Raw genomic sequence first — 22,573 nt, 5'->3', positions numbered from 1 at the left:
CATCCTTCACATGTCACCTGCACATTCCACATAGCTCCTCACGCTGCTTCTGTTTCCTGTGCCAGACAGGCTTTGTAGAAGTGTAAGTTTGTACAGTGAACCACTGCCCCAAGGGAGACTTTACTGTGTGTCATCGGATGCACGCCTTGACCCCTTCCCACTACACTTTCCAAAAAAAAAAGTGCTAAACTTTTTTTTAACGCTGATAGAAGGCAGAGCTGGGAGTGAGAATAAAACCCTTTGCAAAAAATAACAACAATCGCTTGGGGCCCTGGGTGAGTGCTTTTCCTTGGTCTTGCATTTACAAAAGATAAAACATATATAAAAAAAAGTGCACTTGTTTGCTAATGAAAAAGGCTGTGGCTTGCAGAAGTGAGTGCATTGTGCCCTCAGGTGGCTGAAGGGTGTACTACAGCCATAGCGGAGGAAAAAAAAATAACACACCAGGCTGTAAGTAACCTTAGGACATTGGCTTTCTTTTGAATTTTTTCCATCCTTAGAAAACGGAAGATTGTTGAGCTTGGGAGCAATACATCAGGATGTGGGCTCTGTATGCCTGATTTACAATGAAGTCTGAGTTGGTTTCAGAGCCAGGAATCATTCTGTTTCCATTCCTTGGCTATTTCAAATGGCTTGGTTTTGCCTGCTGTTCGTCTGAGGTAAATGGTTTGTTCTGGACACTGCTTGCTAAGACTAGTAAAACAAATGCTCGGGCTTTCTCTCTTAAGGCAGAGTTCTTTAAACACTTCTTCAAAGGATGAAAAGCAGGAAGCTGTCCAATAGATAGACATGCATGAAGTGTTGTATGTTAAGATGCTCCACCATAACATAACCACAGAGCAAAAGGCTCATCAGCACAAGGTTAACCAAATCAGAGAATGTACACAGCGAGACCGAGTCAACTGAGAACGTAAGAGAGGTTCTGGGTATTCATAAAAAGTGCTGTGCACACACACCAGGCTGCTAAGGAGGAACAGGGCGGTGTGAGGATTACGATTCTGTCCTAAGAATTCTACTCACTAAACCCTAGCTCCCTGACGATCACTTCGAATCAGCCCTCCACCCATGCAGCATGCTGCAACCCTCACAGTAACCATTAAGACTTCACAGGGGTATGCGAGGCACCTACTTGTTAGGCTAGCACAGACTTTCTGGTCTGAGAACTCTCGACTGAATAGGAGGAGGCCTGGAAACAGCTAATTATCCATCAAAGAAATTGTGTTCCGACTGACAGCCTTGTTCTCAGCAAGCACAGTCCTCCACGGCAGTCCAATAATTAGATAAACAAGACTTCGGAGGCTGGGCTGAGAGACGAAATGCACTTTATGTGGCTTTCTTTAATGTAATCACTAGTTAAAAGGCCGGCACGGAGTTAACAAGCTCATTACAAACGCTTCGTCTGTGATCTCTGCACACACCCCCATGGCAGCTACCGGATAAGATGCCCTTCAAGGCCTTGCTGGGACTGGGCCCCAGCTCACACTGTTTTTATTCTGCTCCCACCACAAGGCAGCTGGCACTTCTATCGCCAGCTGCTGGGCAGCAGGAAAAACAGGGGTTGATTCCAATGCATTCTTAGGCAAACAGATAGCCTTTAAAAAAAATCAGGGCCATGGAAACAGGAACGCAGCTCAGACTCAGACAGTCTTTTTTGTCAACCTTAGTTTGCCACTTTTGAAACTGCTGTCATTCTCTTGGTGACTTCTCAGAGCTGCAACCTGGGTCAATCTCAAAGGACACCTGTCTAGCTCAATCCCTCCATAGAGGTTGGACATTGATACTGTGGGGTAGATCCATCCTTCCTGCCAATACTCAGCAGGTTGGATGTGGTTTCAGAAGACCAGGGTCCCTGATGTGCTAACCCAGTCACTTTTGGGAATGACACTTCTCAGTTTGTAAAGTGATTGCAAGCATCTGAGCAAGTGCTCATTTTGTTAAAGCCCAGCGCTCGGGAAGCCTGAGCAGTTCTGTTAGGGTGGGCCTTGGGGCCTTGCTTCACAGCAGCTGGAATAAAGCAGAGGTACTGGGGGCAGTGTCCACGCAGGATACACAATGAGTTTGATGGAAGACACTACAGAGGCGCAGTCAACAAAGGAGTTCCCTGAGGAGGTGGAGGAAGGCCAGGCTGGGGGTTGACTCATGGTGATAGCTCCCTTCATAGTAAGGCCATACTGTAGGCTGGGTAAAGTGACTAACCTAGCCCTAAACTTGTGGCTTTGTCAATGGACTCATTCACTGTTGGGCGCACCAGATGCGTTTATTCTCTGGAGGTCACAGCTATCTAAGGTATTTATTTATAAGTTAAGCCTCATATCACATTTGTGAGATTAGGTTTCACAAATTGACATGCTCTTTGGTGTTCATTTTCATACATTTTATTTTTTTGGATCGTGTAATGGCTTGAATGAGAATGTCTCCCCTAAACTCACACGTTTGGATGTTTGGTTTGCAGATAGTAGAACTGCTTGGGAAGGATTAGGAGGTGTGGTCTTGTCAGAGGAGGCGTGTCACTGGGAGTGGGCTTTGAGGTTTCAGAAGCCCATGCCATTTGCAGTTATAAATCTCTTTCTTGTGTTTGTGGGTCACATGTAAGCCCTCAGTATATGAGGACCAGAGAGGAAACACTGAAATTTAACACTGCAAGTTTAGACAATATGCTTTCTAAATTCCTTGAAGTTTTAACGTAGCAAGATTCTGGGCCAAGTTGGTTACATTGTTCTTTCTGTAGGCATGGTATTGAGACACAGTAGCTTGGCACTAAGAAGAGGCCCTTCCCTCACCAAACTGGAAAGAAGTGACTTCCATCACTTCTAAGAGTGAAGATCTGGTTCCAGTCCAGTGGCCTTGACCATCCCCTCTGGTGTCAGGCACAACCAAAGAAGACCAGTTCTGCATCTGCAGGTCTGTTTCTCAGGACACCACGCTGGGTGCAGAGCACCAGCCTAGACTTGTTCTCACTCCCACATTCTGAAAGGCTCAGTGCACAGATGCGTTCCAAATCCTGCACTGATGTGATTAAGGGATAATGTCTGCAGTAAACGGCTCCTGCAGGGGATAAAATGCCGAGGGGCAGTTGGGTAGCTCTAGGATTCATTTGGTGTAAGTTTATTCCCATGCCACAAGCTTCCTCTTCCAATTATAGGTTAAGGTTTCCACAAAGGTGGAGACACAGCCTCTGTAAGCAAACAGGGTCGTGCCTTCATCTTCCTCCAGGGAGTGGGGAACAGAATGACTACCGTCTACAAATGCTTCGCTCTTCGAGGAGGGTGTTTAAGAATATGAGCAGTTGCTGCTTCAGGATAAATGAAGTTGGGGCACCTGTGTGTCTCACAAACACCAGAAGGAAGAGCTCCGAGTGTTATTGTGTGGCACTCGAGTATAGTTCTCATGGTAACTTTTTACTTAGTGCCCTACTAGCCTGTCCTTTTTAGGCCTCCTGCTAGTGAACCTGCAAGATGCATGTGGTGGGGGGACAGGTGGGCTCTGAACCTCCTTGCATGTCACACAGGAAAGAGTGGGGGAGGAACTGGAGAGATCTCATGCACCAGTAGGAGAAGAGATAATCATTCAATTTTGGGGGAAAAAGTAGCAATACAGATGCAAATGAAAACAAATATCCCTTGTAACCCAGTAATTTCACTTCCAGGCATATTCCCTAGGGAAATTTTGACAAACACTCACAGAGGGACAAGACAAAATCTGTGACTTTGCAGAGCTAGTAGGAAACACAAAAGTCAAGGCTAGAGAGATGGCTCAGCAGTGAAGAGTACTGGTTGCTCTTCCAGACAACTCGGGTTCAATCCCCAGCACCCACATGGCAGTGCCCAATGTGTTTCACTCTCGTCTGGGAAACCTGCCCTCTTCTGACCTTCATGGCACCACACGGGCATGTGGTGCACAGACACACATGCAGGCAAGACACCCACATGCACTAAACTAAATAAATTAATTTAAAAAGAGAACCACACATGCGTGCGTGCTTGCGTGTGTGCACAGAACCAGACATGAAAGAAGGGCACACATAAGCTTATGATAGTGGTTGCTGGCAGGGCTGTGCTTTGACTGTGAAAAGCCCTCACAAACTCACATATTTGAACACAAGGTCCCCAGCAGGCAGTGCTGTTTTGGAAGGGCTGTATGATCTTTGGGGGATGGAGCAGCTCTAGAGGAAGTGGATCACTGGAAGCCAGCCCTGACTCCCTACCTGCTTTCTACTTGGCCATGATGTGAGGAGGTACCAAGGAGGCCCAGATGCTCACCCCTCCACCACTGAACCACACGCTATAGTGCCTTCCCTTCTAAAATGGGCCATGCCCTCTCAGTCTGTTAATCAACAGAGACCCTTCCTTCCTTCCTTCCTTCCTTCCTTCCTTCCTTCCTTCCTTCCTTCCTCCCTTCCTTCCTCCCTTCCTTCCTCCTTTCCTTCCTCCCTTCCTTCCTCCTTTCCTTAAGTTGTTTCCTGTGTTCAATCTCAGCAACGAAGAAAGAAAGCACCTCAGGCAGCAAGGCAAAGGGACTCAACACGGTGATAGGAGCAACTTTGTGGTATCAGTAAAACTTGATTGGATATTTAAAAATGAAATGAAACCCCACAAAATGTCATTGACAGATGGTGGAGAAAAGATGCTTAATACAGCATTCTCCCCCACATTTTAAAAGCAAAAAGCCTCTCAAATAAGCAAGAGCACATGAGCGACAACGATTTGGATAGATGTGTGCTGTTAAATGCCCCTGCAAATTCCCTAAAAGGTCAGGCAACGAGGTCACTGGGAAGCACAGCAACCTCGCCTGCAGTCCTATGGTGTCTCACTTTCTGCCATCCAGTACAGCAGTCATGCCACTTGCTTAAATTAATTGAAACAAAGTAAGATGAAATTTTTATTTCCTCTATTGCATTAGCCTAACAACCACATGCTAAATTATGGGCCACATCTTGGGATTACTCTGTCAACTAAGTAAGTTTCCTGGACAGAGCTGAATTTTGTTTGCTATTGTTTTGCCTGTAATCCAGACTGGCCTGGGGCTCGTCGTGAAGCCGCAGCTGGCCTCCGATCTGCAATTCTCCTGCCTCAGCTTCCTGAGTACTGGGATTAGGCATGTGGCACCAGGACACTTTAATTTCTCTTTTCCTTAAAGACCTTCCGCATGGAAGGAAGTCACGGTGATAGGTTTGTTTCTTTTCTGTTTTTCTTTTTTCCACTTCTGGTTAGAAGACACCTAGCAAATCTATGACAATTATGACTGGAAATCGCATTCTTGTTGCAGAGAATAGGACAAAGACTCTCTTAGAAGTGACCTCACAATCGTCTGTAGTTCTGAGACATGACATTTAGTTTCTACTCCAACCCAGGAAGTAGGACGAGGCTGGGTGTGAAGGAGTGTATTATCCCAACAAGAGCCCACGCTTCTCACCTGTACACAGTGTGGGGGACATACACTTCCCGGATCGGAAATTCCAAAACCTCCTTGTGCGGACGTGTCCGGTTTTCAGGAAAGGGTTTGACGGGCAGCATCTCAGGTGTCAGGCAGCAGTTCATCACATCAGGAGCTGGGGATACCTCCAGCCTAAGAGAGCCTAGAGCAAGTCATGGGGTGGGGGAATATTTACTGAAATCTGTCATGTTAAGAAGGAACCCACAATTACTGAGCTGGGTTTCTTTCAGGAGAATAAGGGTAAGCCGTGGGACTGTATGTGTTTTGGGGTTCCCAGATACTTTCCTGTACCTTGGGAGAAAGGCCTGTCATGCTACATTTTGAAATTAACATTTTATGGAATGAAAGTAAGGAACTATAAAATGAGTAGAAATGGATTAGAACAGTCATTCTCCACTAGGAATAACTAGAACAGTGGCTCTCCACTAGGAATAGATTAGAACAGTGGCTCTCCACTAGGAATAACTAGAACAGTGGCTCTCCACTAGGAATAACTAGAACAGTGGCTCTCCACTAGGAATAACTAGAACAGTGGCTCTCCACTAGGAATAACTAGAACAGTGGCTCTCCACTAGGAATAACTAGAACAGTGGCTCTCCACTAGGAATAGATTAGAACAGTGGTTCTTCACTAGGAATAACTAGAACAGTGGCTCTCCACTAGGAATAGATTAGAACAATGGCTCTCCACTAGGAATAGATTAGAACAGTGGCTCTCCACTAGGAATAACTAGAACAGTGGCTCTCCACTAGGAATAACTAGAACAGTGGCTCTCCACTAGGAATAGATTAGAACAGTGGTTCTTCACTAGGAATAACTAGAACAGTGGCTCTCCACTAGGAATAACTAGAACAGTGGCTCTTCACTAGGAATAACTAGAACAGTGGCTCTCCACTAGGAATAACTAGAACAGTGGCTCTCCACTAGGAATAACTAGAACAGTGGCTCTCCACTAGGAATAGATTAGAACAGTGGTTCTTCACTAGGAATAACTAGAACAGTGGCTCTCCACTAGGAATAACTAGAACAGTGGCTCTCCACTAGGAATAACTAGAACAGTGGCTCTCCACTAGGAATAACTAGAACAGTGGCTCTCCACTAGGAATAACTAGAACAGTGGCTCTTCACTAGGAACAGACTAGAACAGTGGCTCTCCACTAGGAACACACTAGAACAGTGGCTCTTCACTAGGAATAACTAGAACAGTGGCTCTCCACTAGGAATAACTAGAACAGTGGCTCTCCACTAGGAATAACTAGAACAGTGGCTCTTCACTAGGAACACACTAGAACAGTGGCTCTCCACTAGGAATAACTAGAACAGTGGCTCTTCACTAGGAACAGACTAGAACAGTGGCTCTCCACTAGGAATAACTAGAACAGTGGCTCTCCACTAGGAATAACTAGAACAGTGGCTCTCCACTAGGAATAGATTAGAACAGTGGTTCTTCACTAGGAATAACTAGAACAGTGGCTCTCCACTAGGAATAACTAGAACAGTGGCTCTTCACTAGGAATAACTAGAACAGTGGCTCTCCACTAGGAACACACTAGAACAGTGGCTCTCCACTAGGAATAACTAGAACAGTGGCTCTTCACTAGGAACAGACTAGAACAGTGGCTCTCCACTAGGAATAACTAGAACAGTGGCTCTCCACTAGGAATAACTAGAACAGTGGCTCTCCACTAGGAACACACTAGAACAGTGGCTCTTCACTAGGAACAGACTAGAACAGTGGTTGTCCAATAGGAATAACTAGAACAGTGGCTCTTCACTAGGAACAGACTAGAACAGTGGCTCTCCACTAGGAACACACTAGAACAGTGGCTCTTCACTAGGAACACACTAGAACAGTGGTTGTTCACCTGTGAATTGGACCCTTTTAAGGGGATTGCATATCAGATATACTGCATACCAGATATTTATATTACAATTCATAATAGTAAAAAAATTACAGTTATGAAGTACCAATAAAATAATTTTATGGTTGGGGTTCACCACAAGATGAGGAATGTATTAAAGGGGCGCAGCATTAGGAAGGTTGGGCTACAAGGTCCAGTCCAGATCTACTGTACCACAGTTATATACGTTGAGCAAACAAACACCCCAGACTTCCTGGTATTGGTAGTAATACAAATTGGTGGACTTTGGTTGAGTTCTCTGGCTTCCAAAGATGCTACAGGAATAAAATATGGGCTGTTGCTTGAGGATAAGGAAGTCTCTTCAACTGCCAAAGCATCCAGCTCACTATTTATTTATTATTTGTTTTTGTTTTTTGGTTTTTCAAGACAGGATTTCTCTGTAGCTTTGGAGCCTGTCCTGGAACTAGTTCTTGTAGATCAGGCTGGCCTTGAACTCACAGAGATCTGCCTAACTCTGCCTCCCGAGTGCTGGGAGTAAAGGCGTGCAGCACCAATGCCCAGCTCCAGCTTTCTTTTTAAATATTAGACTTCCATATATTTTGTGTGATAAAGGGCTGGTGATCTGTCCAAACAATTATCGGATTATTTGAGAGACCAAATCTAAAGCATACTTTTGTTTCAGAATACATCCTTCTTATGAGTGAGAAAATATTAATAGATTCGTCAAAAATCCAGAACAATTTAGATTCTTAACTTCAAACGCAAAAATCTATATTGCCCTTGGCAGCTTAATAAATTAAAGTATTAAACAAGAAATGTCAACCACAGATTGACATTTGGACATCATAGTTAGCTTCTATTGACAATTTGACACAGACCTAGAGTCACCTGGGAAGTGGGAACCTCAAGAGAAGAATTGCCAGGATCAGACTAGCCTATGGCCACATCTGTGAGGTATTTTTTTTTTTTGATTGCCAATTAGTGTGTGAGAGCACACCCCATGGAGGGCGGTAACACCCTTAGGCAGGTGGGCCTAAGCTGTAGAAGAAAGGCTGCTGAACATGATCCTGGAAGCAAGCCAGTAAGCAGCCTTCTTCCATGGTCTCTGCTTCAGCTCCTGAACCCAGGATCCTCTTGAGCGATTAGCCTGGCTTCCCTCGGTCTCTTCTTCAGCTCCTGAACCCAGGATCCTCTTGAGCAATTAGCCTGGCTTCCCTCGGTGATGGAGTACAGTGTGGAAGAACAAAGCCCAACAAGCCCCTTCCTACTCTGAGTTGCCTTTGACGACTGTTTTATCATAACAACAGAAGCAAGCCAGGCTAAAGAGAGGCACACCTGGGATGGACTTGACTCTCCGCTGTAAGGACGAAGATCTCTTGTAGTCAGCTAAAAACTTGAACAAGTCTTCATCACTAAGGCGATCTCCCTCCTGCCAAGAGATGCTCTGGGTCAGTGAGGGGAGGCTGCTGACTCCTGCACTGGGAACCAGCTATTTCTAAGATTCCCCCTCACCCCAAATGTCATTCTTTTAATTATTATTTTGTTTATTCTTTCTCTATTTCTTTATTTTCCCCTCCCCTCTTCTCTCCTCCCTTGATTCTTTTCTCTTTCCTGAGATAAGAGTCCCACCAGGTAGCTGAAGCTGACCTCCAACTTGCAACCCTCCTGTCTCATTCTCCTGAGTGCCACCATACCTGGCTTATGGATTCTATTCTAACAAGTCTTTCACAGAAATTAATGTGGCAGGTAGCCCTGAAATCTCTGAGTTCAACTACCACTGTGCAGGGTTCTTCACAGCTGACCTTTCAGCGGCATTGCTGAAGGCATAGCTTCCGCTGTTTTCCTAGGCAGCTGCCTGGCTTGGAGGAACCATGGCCACAGGCATCCGCCTTGTTAGTCAACCAACTAAGACTCCATTTAGCCCCTGAAACAATGCCGACTGCACTTCCTCCTTCAGAGATAAGAATAGGGGAAAAGCGTCTTCACTGTCTTCACCTTTGTCTTGAATAGGGAAGGCAGGTATAAGCCCCACCCTCTACACGCCCACCATGGGACAGATGCCTGGTCAGGGGCACATCTGCATGGCCTCTAATCCCTGCAACAACTCAGCTGAGCAGATGACACTAATTAACTCCTCTCATTACCCACTAGGCTACTCCTTTGGACTCTGACATCCTCACTAAAACAAGACCAACTCGGTGGCGCTGTAACACAGACAGATACCTGCTTAAAGAAGGTGTTGATGGCCAAGGTGGTGCCTTTGAAATTGGACCCAACTCCATTCTCCTCCAAGGAGAGGGATCGCTCAGAAGACCTCCGGGTCTGGGACAAACTCCTCCGCTCACCCGCAGAGTTTCTCCCTTTAAGGAGAACAATTGTCATTCTAACATGTTGGAACGCACACCAGTTATTACTGAACCCAGCCGGCCTTGAGAATGCAATTTTACCTACACAGTGCTCAACCTTTCTTAATCCCCCTCCTGATGTTCTCAACACTCTTACAAGAGGAGAGAGGACCCTGCCCTTCTTCCTGCTGGCTGCTGGCGAACAGAGATGGCCAGATGTCACCCTGCCGCAGTCTGGAACTCAACCAGTCCAGGGTCTGCTGCTAGGCTGTTGAGTCACTCCAGTGTTTGCCTAGCTTTTCCCCTTGCATTCCGCTGGGGAGCACACACGCTCACCCATCCCTGAAGGCATTGTGGACTCAAACCAGCTTGGGTACATTCTGGATCACATCTGCCTCTGTTCTAGTGTGGACCAGGTAACATAAGTGCCTTGACTGACCTTTCCAATGGGAATCAGACAGGGTGGAGGCTCTCAAACTCTATTGCTTCCTCATTTTTTGTTTCTTCTGAAGAGCCAGCCTGAAACCTTGTGTCTTTTTTTTTTTTTTTTTTTTGGTTTTTCGAGACAGGGTTTCTCTGTGGTTTTGGAGCCTGTCCTGGAACTAGCTCTTGTAGACCAGGCTGTCCTTGAATTCACAGAGGTCCGCCTGCCTCTGCCTCCTGAATGCTGGGATTAAAGGCATGTGCCATCACCGCCTGGCCAAAAATTAATTTTTTAAAGCCTTAAAAGTAGACCCAAAGTTCTTACTATAAAAGTATATTTAAGGCTCCATAAATGCTCACAGTAATTGATTGGGGGGCACTGATCAAACACACGCAGTCCAGTTCTCTACTTACAATTTTCCTCTCACCTACCTCCACACTCTCCCGTTCGCCCAAGTCCTTACTAAGAGTAGAGAACCACAAAGCTGGTAAATGGGGTCCCTGCGCTTCCCGTTGCAGAAGGAGATCTTACCAGCCACAGGCTCCACGTCAGTGCTCTCTCTTTCAAGGGTGGAGACGTTGAAGAAGCTTGCTAAGCTAATGGGGGCCCAGGCAAAGGGCATCCGGTATTTCCCTAGACGTTGGCAGAAGGATTCAGCTTGAAGTTTTAGTTTTTCAACCTTTTCTTTACTCTGGAGGAAGATGGGAAAAGACAGATGAAACAAACAAACGACAGCACCAAGTCAACCGCCTTAGGGACAACAACAACACTGACAGGTGAGCGGGGTGGGAGGGGTGGATGTGGTTACAGCGAGGCATCAGGAAAGCAACAGCTTAGACTAACGTCCAGCTGCTAAGGAAGCAAAGGCTACCGAAGGAAGAGATTTTTAAAAGGACATCCGTCAGTTAGCAGACGACATTTTCTGCTATGAAGACATGCCCTAGGCTTGTTACACTAGCCAACATGCAAACACTTCATTTACCCAGATAACTTGTATTCGCCTGAGAAAAACTTGGGAAAGAAATGCTAGTATGTCATCTACCAAAGCCCAAGAGAATCTACTTCATAAAAGCTGCCTTGTAATTCTAAAAAGATCCTTACTTATTCCTAACAATGTCATTCACTGTCGTTGACAGTTCTTCCAAGGAGTTCTTCCTAAATTTGTACTCACAGATTTTAAAATGCAAATATCTGTCTTTATTTAGTTCAATCAATTGTATTTGAAGGTAACAAGATAAATTCTAAAAGGGCCACATTTTAAAAACCATCGTGGGAACTTGGGCAAATTGGTACTGGGAAAAGTCTTATTCATGGCTTTGTGACCTATCATGTGCCAATTAATTTATGATGAGCAGAAGCTGCAGCTGGTCCCCAACTGCTAATCTGCATACTGTGCTGTTGAGGAAAGCCAGAACTCTTACCCTCTTCCGCTTGTGGGGCTTTGGCGATGCTCCCAATCTGTGTGTAGCCAGAGCCTTGGAACCAAGGCAACAGGTGTAGCTTGGTGTGAGCCAGAGTTCACACTGGCATATGCATCGTTAGTGTGTTCAATCATGTATTTTTTTTTTCAATTATTGTCAGGTCAGTAACTGGTTTCTCTTTCCTCTCTCATGCAAATATAATTTACTCATGTTTTAGATGGGAAATATTATAGTCTAACACCATTAACTATTCTGTGGAACACTTTGGAAATTTGTTTATCCTCAGATGTCACCAGTACTTAGATGACTGTACCTTTCCACCATCGCTTTCTTTAATGACCATGTAGGGTTCTGCGCAGTCTGCAATCTCCCCCTGCTGAAGGACCTTTTCAATCTAGGAACAAAAATAATATTAAAATAAAACGAGTGAGCTACAGTCATATAATGGGATCCATGCAACCATAAAATCATGTTTAATGATAATATTTGATGTTCATTACATATGCTCTTCAATGTTAATATACAAAAATATACAGTGAAGTTGGAGGTTGGTGGTACACATTTTTAATCTCAGTACTCAGAAGGCAGAGGCAGGCAGATCTCTGAGTTTGAGACCAGCCTAGTCTACAGAGCAAGTTTCAGGACAGCAAGGGCTACACAGACAAACCCTGTCTCAAAAAAAACCCCACAATAAGTATGTACGTGTGTGTGTGTCTGTGTAGTGTGGAGACAACCACATAATTTCAGAGGAGAATAAAGAACAAGACATATTAAAAAGATGATAACAGCAAATGATAACATGATGGTAAATTTTTATATGATGGGATTATGTGTATTTTTTATTTCCTTCCTATCGCTGATTAGAAGTTTCTATTTTAAACAATAAACACATGTATATCTACAATAAAAATGCAATAAAAGTTATTTTATAAAACAAAACCCAGGAGACACATGTAGGAAGTGAAAAGCTCATTTTCTTTATTATTGCTTACAAAGTAAAAATGAGATATGGTCTCGGTAAAAGTCAGGCTAGGAACTAAAACCTTCCACAAAATGAATAAATGAACAGAATAAATCATCTGTAATTGTGCCCTTGGATTTCCTGTTGAGGCTGCTTCTCTGGATTTAACAGACAGAAGGAAACGTCTTGAGATGGGTGTCTTCTCATTCTCCTAATGAGTGCGAGCCCTACCAAGCATCTGCTTCTATTTTCCTTCAAGTTAAGGTGTTGACAATCAATTGTCATAAATATGGGCACCGTGTTTAGGGGGAAGAAAGGGAGAAATTTCTGATGTTCTAATTCTTTATTCAGGGAAAATGTAAGTGACCTTAGGTGCTAAGATTTAGCCCATTAGCCTGTGTCATTAGTTGAGACTCCCAAAGAAGAAATCTGGTCAACATATGCCGTGGGCACATTCTTAATAGGCACCATTATAAGTGAGGCAGAAACTATTCAAATCTGAATATCCGACTGACGGAGGTGTGTTCAATGGAGTTTCAGGGGAAGTGACACAAAGCTGCTCAACTTCAGTGGGTAGACCCAGTAGAGAGTCTCTTTTTACAAAAGAGTTGTTTAAAAGTCCATCCCACTGCCAGCACATAAGAAAGGCTGGTTCTGAGAAATGAAGCCCATTGGAAACATGGGCGAAAAGGACTTGAATCAGAAACTGACCAGTGTTCCCGATCACCACCAGCATTCATTCATTCTTCATTCAAAAAGTCTGCATTATGTTAGCTGCTGGGGAGAATAGCCGTAAACACAGGAAACATGGCTCCTCTTCTCCCAAAACTCACAAACAGGACCCCACAGAACAAATGGAAGAATTTGTTTGAAAGTCCATGAATTCAAATAATGAAAACAAGGTCTTGTCTGCTGGTAGTGGAGCACACCTTTAATCCCAGCACTCAGCAGGCAGAGGCAGGTGGATCACTAGGAGTTTAAGGCCAGCTTGGTCTACAGAGCGAGTTCTAGGACAGCCAAGGCTACACAGAGAAACCCTGACTTGAAAAACCAAAGCAAACCAAACAACACCAACAAAACACAAGGTCTTTAACGTAAATCTTGAGTAGAGATTAAGACTCTTTCAAGGTTGGCATTTGGAGCCCAGTGGCAGAGCCCTTGCTTTCCATGTACAAGACTGTGGACTCCATACCCAGCACCACAGGGAGAAAGGAAGGAGGGAACGAGGAAAGAAGGATAGAGAGAAGAAGAAAAGGATTCGAGCAATAATCTTTCAGTCGAGACTCTGTGGTGAGGACTGGACATGCCTTGGCTTTAACTGAAACCCTTGGAAAGGCTCCTCAAAATCTAGAACCAAGAGAGTCTAGGTCTTGCTGCATTGGGCCACAGTGACTTTACGAGAACTTTGTCTGATATGAGCACCTCATGTGTGGTCCTTCCTGGCTGATGTGTAGTTGTGTAAACTAGAACATATGAGTCTTCATGTGTCTAGGCATATTAGAAACAGCGGAGAGTTTCAAGGTAAAGAGGCTACTTTCCAATGTACTTATTAAACCAGGAGAGGTGGGTGTAATGCCTACCTTATCAATTTTAAACATTTTTTTTAAAAAGCTTGAGGTTCACACCCATCCTCACTTGTGAAACAAATCCTTTCACACATTCAAAATCCCGAACTAAGCCTTTAAGCCTGAAACAATATCTCACCGTAATACCTGTGATTGCTGAACTAGGTGATCCAACCTACTTAAGATCTTGATGTTCATCTTGAGAACAAAAACAAAGTGAGAAGCCCCTTCTTCATCACATGACATCTACCTGGGCTGTCTAAATATTACAACACCATTTACTATGTATTTGAGGGAAAGCAGCTATAATGATGGTCTTCTAAGACAACTAGGCACCAAACAAAGAATGCTTTCCAGTGTAGATCTAAATTTCTTAATATATCTAAACACCTTAGAATGTGTTTGTTACCGTCAAGTCGGTACACCTCCACATTCAAAAATCTGAGAACACATGTAGTCAGCGGCAGCAACCAACAGATTTCCACCATTAGGTAATTATTGTAGGTTAATAAAAATCAAGGACAGTTGCAAATAAAATTAGCTCTAGAACTAGTGTGGTTTTGTTGGTTGCCCATTGAGAGAATTGTGTATTTAACAACAGGTCTGTCATAGCTGAAATTAAGCTTTCCTGTATGTCGAATTCAGTGCCACAGTGAGAAGCATGGGGGAGGGTACAACAATAGCAACAGACACCATTCTTAACAAAAAAAACTTATTTTTATCATTTTCTTTTTTTTTTCCGTTCCTAGGGATGAAATCCTGGACCTGGTACCTGCTGGTTGGTGCTACCAAGTCATCTGCGACCCTTGAGGTGTACCTTCCAGTCTCCGCCATGGATTTTAAACTTTCAGAACTTTAGACAGGTTCCTTCAGGCTACAGTTATCGTTGTGAAATAATTAAAGGAAGTACCCTCCAAGCAGCCTGAATTCTTAGGAATCTATATCCACTACTATCAGATCACATGGGAATCCGAGTGAAACAGGGACAGCATACCAAGCTAAATGTTCCAATCATAAAAGTCTGATGGGTCATGAGATCAGACGCCTGGGTTTACTTGTGTTGAACTATTTACAAATTTTTGCCTTAGAAAGTAAACAAGTGTACCTACTTGGTGGAGATGGCTAAACACCCAAATGCTTGTTATCAGATTCAAACTAATCACTTTAACACGCAGGGAAGAGCTCTGGTCTATTAAAATCTTTTCATACGGTCAGTCTCCAGTGAAGAGAAGTCTATACTGTGAAGTCTATGGATAACGGCCCACAGATCTTGACTCTCACTGGACACGTGCTCTGTGATAACAGAAAGAGTGAGGGCTGGGAAGTGCAAGCTGTCTGTCAGAGGCCAGACTGGGGATGCTGCCCTGCGGGACCTAGAGAAACATGAACACCATCGGGACTGTCTGACAGCTTGTGTTCCTTTCACCATGGCAACCTTCCACACCAGGATGGCTGAGGGTGATCTCCTTAGTTAGGAAGATTCAGGCTTTATCTGTAGCCGCGACAATTCATTCTCTACAGCACAGATGAGGAACCGAGTCTCAGGAAGCTTGAGTCACAGAAGACCACAAAGTTTCTGATCGCACAATCAGGATCGCAACCTAGGGCTGTAGGTCTTCCAATCCGGCCTCTCTGGTGTCCTAACAGAAGTTACTGGAAAGGGAAGAATCGCCGAGAAGGAAACAACCCAACCTCACAGACAACATGACAACAACAAGAACATCAGAACATGCGGTGTGGATTGTGGGTAATTACCTTGACGACCAGGTAGATGTCTGAGGAGGGATAAGTGACTGAGAACACTGCAGACCTCGCCTGACTCGATGGGTCAACGGAGGGTGTGTGAGCTCGCAGGAACCCTTTGAACTGGTCAGAGTTCAGGTCACAGTGGAAATTTTCTGAGATCTGAAAATGAGCAGCAATGGGAGCAGTAAGTCAGAGCTGTTCTATTCTTGGTCTAAAGGTGCTACACGAGTCATCTCCCCGGGCCCACAGTACAGAAAATTCCAGGAAAAAACACATGCATAGCTGAACTTGTTAAAAATGACACATTGTTTTGTATGACACACAACCTCAAGTGTTCTCAATTTCTTTCCCTAGGCAACCAGCACTGCCTCTAGCAGGCCTTTCCTTAAAGATTCTTAGAAGCACACATCAATAAATTTCCAGATCAGTTTTAAAAACAAAAACAAAAACATGGTAAATAAAGCAAATCTGGAGCTCTCAATGCTTATTTGCTTCCAAATCTGTTGTGCCTTGACACACAAGTATGGCTACCTGAGTTTGAAGTCCCAGAACATCCATAAATGCAAGGTGGGCATAGAGGCCAGGTGTAATTCCAGTATCTGAGAGGTAGAGAGTGGGGAATCTCTGAAAGAAGCCAGTTAGCTAGATAAACCCAGTCAGCAAGTGCTGGGTCCAACTGAGCGATCCTGCCTCCATGAGTAGTGTGCAACATGATCAGAAAGATACATGACATCAACTTCACACCTCTACGCACACATACATGTGTGTGCACATACCTGAAAATACACATACACACTTACCCATGTAGCACAGACCCTATACACACACACTTACTTACACAGCATACACATGTCAACATTTACCCATGCAGCACACACCCCTACAATATACACACACACACACACACACACACACACACACACACACACACCTGATGTGCTTTATTGCTACACAGAAGTGAGGTTGAAAACATGAACCCAAAGAATCATGTGGGATGCGTGAGATGGGCTCTTGATTTTCATACCTTTTTCCTTTCTTTCACGTCATAGAGGGCGATACTGGCAAAGAGTGGCTCAATTTCAATCTCAAACCTGTCAAAGAGAGAAAAAAAAATCAATGAGGTTCTAGCCTGGATAAGTTTGAATGTTCTACTAGTGCATGGATATATAAAATCATTAAAAAATGTGAACATGATTCCAGGAATATAGGGATAACGCCACCAATGTGAGAAAATACACAGATACTAATGGAAAAATTATGTGAAGTTAATGGAAAATTCCAGATCATTTGAGGTCATGGTGGAGACTACATTCTCTTAAAAATGTTTGCTTTAAAAAAATGCTTGTTGGTGGTACAGCAAGAGAATGAGCTGAATGGAATTTTGGTCTGATCCAAAACACTGCTTCATATGCATGCTGGGAACTCACAATCCTAGACAGGTACTTCCCATTCCTCGTATAGCTGCCATGTTTTAGAGAATAGTCTCTATGTCATAGGCAATGGACCTGCTTACATTCTTCTGCTGATATCAAATCTCTACCATTTGGGCCTGGAAAGATGTCCAAGCAGTTAAAAGTCAGTACTGCTCCTATAGAGAACCCTAGTTTGATTCCCAGAACCAACAGCAGGAAATGCACAACCTCCTGTAACCCCAGTTCCAGGAGAGCTAGCACCCTCTTCTTGCCTCTGCAGGCACCTGGGCTCACATGCACGTGCCCCCTCCTCAACATGTACACATAGTTAAAAACTAATAAACAAATGAAAAGCTCCAAAGGTCTACTATTCAATTCCAATGAACAAGACTTTCAATGAACAAGTTAAAAAGGAAATATTGAATTGGTTTTCCTTAGACTTACAGTAGAACTTAAGATGCTGTCTGGGCCATAATGCCAATGAATGTGTGGCTGGCCCTAGCTGCTGTGGAAGGCTGTTCACTTGAGGTAGAATGAGGACAGGGGAGGGAAGGGAAGGGATTCAGCACATGGCAAATACTGAGGTGCCCTGGCCTTGTCTAATTTAAAATGAGGAGCTCTTGGGACCAGAGATTTATTGTAGGAAAAGAGCACTTGCCTACCATACACAGGTTCTAGGTTTGGTTCTGAACACACACACACACACACGACAGATACACACCAGACACCCCACCAAAACTAGAACTAGAAGCCTCTCATATTAACCCTGACTGCTGATTCTTCCTGAAATCATAGGTTTTAGGAAAAGGCCCACAAACTAATTCTGCCACATGTTATACATATATGTAAAATGTAGGTGTACCTTCCAAGTCTCTCAGTTTAACAACCCATGACTTTGGGCATTGCCTACTGGCAGCACCAGTAAAATTGTTGGAGTGTTGTTATTGCCTCAGAAGCCATGCGAATTAGGGCAGTTTCTTTCAAGGCACATGTGAGGGGCTTGGCTTACTGTCATATAGTTCTTCCTTAAACAGGCCTTTTTAGGCAGACAAAAGGGTCAGTTGGTCCATGGCATCTTTGGTGATGAGAGAATTTGGAATACTGGTACACTCATGGTCAAGGTGCCAAACAAAACTGGGATTTGTTCCCTCTGCTACCACCTGTTACTAACTTTTCTAATTCTATTTGTTTACCTGCAAAGTAAGGAAAGAACACTGCCTTTCCCATTTTCATGCATGTCTTAAAATCATGCTAAGGCAATGTATGTAACATATGTAGAAAACCAGGCCTAGCAGCAGTATCACATACCACAGCAAACCCCTACATCTACCAACAGAAGAAGGGAAACACATTGCATGTGTACAGAAATATTCCACTGCGGATATAAAATGCTCTGTTGTATGCATATATATGATATGTTAAATGAAATAAACCCATTTTGAAAGTACAAGTACTATTCCACTTATGGGATGTATTTATACAGTCAAATTAAGAGCTCGAAGGTAATGCGTGGCTATTGGGAGATGGGAGGAGTGGGTCATGGGGATTAGTGTTGAGTCCTACTTTGGAAATATAGAAACATCTAGAAGTAAGTGGTGGTGATGGTTGCATAAAAACGTTCTTGCACTCAACACCACTGAACTGCACATCAAAAATGTGGACTTTGTTACACGCATTTGTCACACACACTGCAAATGCCTATTCTCATTCTTTCTCCTGGTGGAAAAATTGCGTTTTTTCTTTTTTCAGCTTTTTGAGATGGGAGTCTTGCTATGTAGCTCAAGCTGGTCCTAGAAACTACTGTGATCCCCCTGCCTCTGCCTCTTTAGTGCTGGAATTACAGGCATGATCTGACATGCCTGGCAGGAAATAGAACTTTAATTGAGGGTTTTCTGTACTGAGCATGTCTCCATGTCTCCTGGCAGGGCCAGTCTGTACTTAAGCATGGACTCTGTGACAGGCAAAGGGTCTGAGCACTGCCGTGTGGTAGATTGGTACTGAGCGTTAGGTTCTTGTGGACTAGGGAAGAGAAAAGTCCATTATGATGCCTTAAAGTTCCAGTGTGGTGCAGCTCAGACTGCCAAACTCTTTCCTCTTCCCAGTCAGGTACTGCAGAGACCACACTCCTGCTACAGGGAAGGGGGGTGCAGAGAAATGAAGCGACCTGGCAAAGGCCACCAAGCTAGGAACTTCAGAGGCAGGGTGCGAGGCTCTCTCTTTTAAGCAGAGGGCAACGGCTTTTTCTACCATTGTTTTTCTAGGTGTGGTCCTCAGACACCAGCATCAGAGACAACCATGCAGGAGCTCTGGGTCCACCTGGGAGACCCTACCGGAGCAGAATCCATTGGGGGAGACAGTTATGGGAGGCCTCTCAAAGTGTATTAAGACCACTCCTTGGCACGATTTAGTGTACATTAAAGTCCCAGTGCTAAAGAGAGTCCTCTGAATGGAAGTTACTTTACATATAAGAGTATTAAATTTTAAATTAAAAGATTCCCCTACCTTAAATACTGTTGTGGGATAATTTGACTGCACTCTGACACTTCTGAGACTGCCCAATAAAGTTATACCTAATCAGGGGGTGGAGCCAGGAACGGACTGACCAGAATTGGCCATAAAGAAGCCAGAAATTTGGATAGAAAGACACACAGGAAGGAAAGGGTGGGGACTGGAGTTTGGGTGTCCTCTTGGTTCTGGGATGAGGGAAGAGATGCATCTCTTGTGGTGTCTCTGGCTATAAAGCAAGGTCAACTAGTTGCTACTCAGCCTCTGAGCTAGTAGGTTTTCACCCCAGCCTTTAACTTCTGAGTATTATTGATAAATAGAATGATAAAGACTAATCTTAACCTACAGATCGTGGCATGACAGGGCCTTGGGCACAGGACCAGAAGGTCAGCCAGGTCACAGGTGCTGACTGAGGGGCCATAAGGTGGCAGATGATAATTCAACTATCAGTAGATTCATGTACAGCCACTAATTTGACAGAAAAACATCACAAAGCAGAAAAATATTTCGTGGTCACTATTTTTGTCTTGCTACTCAGAATTTTCAGAATTGGCACAAGTGTAATTTTTTTCTATTACACTTTATCTATTTCCCAAAATCAAAGAGGGAATGGTGACAGAGATGAAAGCACCGTTAGAAATGTCCTCGCTAATCAACTCCATGCTGTTATAGACAGAACTCAGAGATCAACACCAGTGCTAAAGAGTGTCTTCCATACTGTTGTTACTTTTACTATTCATATTTTCACATTCAGAGTTTCTAAAATTTCTTTTTCTCCAGTTTGTAGTTAGGACCATTTCTTTGGTTTGCCTCTTCTCTCATGGGTGCACAAATATGAATACCATTTAAGTCACTTAAACAGGCCAAGGGCATTGGCTATAGACATCAATTCTATTTAACTTCTCCTTTAGGAGTTGGGAAAACATCATTAGAAATGACTTGACAATTCTCACTAGGTAAACTCAAGTGACTCCATTTTTTTTTAAAAAAATAATTCATATCTAGCTCAGCAGGACAAGTTTCCCAACCTGTGAGAGCAGCTGCTGCAGTTTATGTACTGGATAAGTCTGGAAGGCTTGAGGACAGTCAGCCTTGGGGAAGTTTCTCTAGTCCCAGAGACAAACTCACTACGTCTAAAGTTTGCCTGACTGAGTATACAGTGGGGGTGAGTGTGGCAGAGAGTAGTGCAGACTTCCTGAGCACAAGTATATCATAGGGGTGAGTGTGGCAGACACTAGTGCAGAGGAAAGGCCCTGACACTTACCCTAAGGAATTGGCTAAAGGGATAAAACGAAGCCAGCGCTGGACACTGCATGAGTTGTGAAGCAGAACCAGGGAGATAGAGCATCAGAATCATAGGGCAGGTCATCTGCTCTAATGTCCAATCACAAACTGTGAACTATGGAAACGAGCCTCACACTGACTAGTAGATGGTCCTAACCATTTGTGAAAAATGCCTGGCTTATGTACTCTTTTCAGTAGGAAACCAGGTCTTTGCTCATGCTAAGCATATGTTCTATCACTGAGGTACATCTCCTATACCCTCAAAAAATGTCTGTGATTTGAAAAAGTGGAAGAGCTCATCTCTGCAGTCTGTGGAGACAAAGAGTGGCTTGCAGGCACTGGGGTGCATGAAGAAAGTACTGAAGTATTTTACTTACTTCATTCTTTACACTTTCTCATTTATGTACATTTTGTAATGACAATATTTTACTATGCAATATTTTTTTCACGTGCATGCACTGTCAAGAGTTTATGAACAAGCTTGAACTTCTAGACCACTGTTGGCCTCACTGCTATTTTTACAATTACTCATTCATTTGATTTATTTGTGGTGTTAGGAAACTGTGCAGGTTAATTTTATGTCAACTTGACACAGACTGAAAGGAGAGAATGAGGCCACCCCTCGGCAGGTCATCCTGGTTTTTGTAAGAAAGCAGACTGAGCAAACCATGGGGAGAAAGCTAGCAAGCAGTACCCCTCCACGGACTCAGCATCAGCTCCTGTCTCCAGTATTTTACCCTGTTTGAGTTCCCTCCTTGGTTTCCTTCACTGATGGACTATGGATGTGGAAGCATAAGCCAAATAAACCATTTCCTTTCCATCTTGCTTTTGTGCATGGTGTTTCATCACAGCAATAGTAACCCAATTTAAGACAGGGATCAAACTGAGGGTCTCAAATTTGCACATGCTAGGCAAATATTCCACCTAGCTACACCTCCAACCCATAGCTGTTTTCTTAATGAAAAAAAATGAACAATTACCTTATATGTCTAAGTTTTCTAGACAAATTGGTTTGCTTTCTATATCATAGAAGATTGGTTGCCAAAGGCTTGGTACAAATAGAACCAGGTCTAATCAACTCTAAGCTCTACTCTTTCCATTACTCCAGTGCTCCCTCTACTGGGAGAACCTTCTTGGCTCCAGGGCTGATAATGCAGGCATCGTTTCATGGAAAGATCAAGGTGGCCATCAGGGCAGTAGTCTGATACTTACTTCAGAGTCAGCACCTTGACCAGTATCCTGTTGCCCAGATGTTCCTTAGGACACTCCGGTACTGGACGTATTTCCACAGCATCCTCCTGTCATCGATCACATGGTAAAGAAATCATTAGCAACTTTCCATAGGGCTTTGCAGTTGGCGAAAAGCCAGGGGAGGTGGGGCTGCCCTCCTTGTCCCTGCTTTGGTTCTAGCGGCAGAATAACGCTCTGTCTTGGGAAGGGAGTTTGCCATTCATCCCTCACTATTTGAATCCAGCATGTACAGCAAACATTTTCTCCTCTCAGAAAAGGAGCATTTAAGAGAAGGAGACTGGGGAGGGGGAGGGAGGGAGGGAGGGAGGGAAGGAGGGAGGGAGGGAGGGAGGGAGGGAGGAAGGAAGGAAGGAAGGAAGGAAGG

General features: G+C 44.0%; 1 protein-coding gene across 2 annotated transcripts in view; it reads right to left on the bottom strand.

The window, feature by feature from the left end:
• Dock8 (dedicator of cytokinesis 8) overlaps positions 1–22,573 on the bottom strand; it is a 191,013-nt gene that overhangs the window by 89,178 nt on the left and 79,262 nt on the right. For both annotated transcript variants that reach the window (XM_075973748.1, XM_075973749.1), the window contains 8 exons: positions 22,171–22,256; positions 16,782–16,848; positions 15,767–15,916; positions 11,799–11,879; positions 10,596–10,755; positions 9,519–9,655; positions 8,631–8,724; positions 5,413–5,575 (listed from right to left, as the gene is read on the bottom strand). In XM_075973748.1, the coding sequence (XP_075829863.1) occupies positions 5,413–5,575; positions 8,631–8,724; positions 9,519–9,655; positions 10,596–10,755; positions 11,799–11,879; positions 15,767–15,916; positions 16,782–16,848; positions 22,171–22,256 (938 nt within the window). The remainder of the gene's footprint in view (positions 1–5,412; positions 5,576–8,630; positions 8,725–9,518; positions 9,656–10,595; positions 10,756–11,798; positions 11,880–15,766; positions 15,917–16,781; positions 16,849–22,170; positions 22,257–22,573) is intronic.

This window comes from Microtus pennsylvanicus, chromosome 5 (assembly GCF_037038515.1).
Source record: "Microtus pennsylvanicus isolate mMicPen1 chromosome 5, mMicPen1.hap1, whole genome shotgun sequence".
Lineage (NCBI taxonomy): Eukaryota > Metazoa > Chordata > Mammalia > Rodentia > Cricetidae > Microtus > Microtus pennsylvanicus.
Note: the sequence above shows the minus strand (reverse complement) of the source record. Positions and strands in the feature narration are given on the sequence as shown.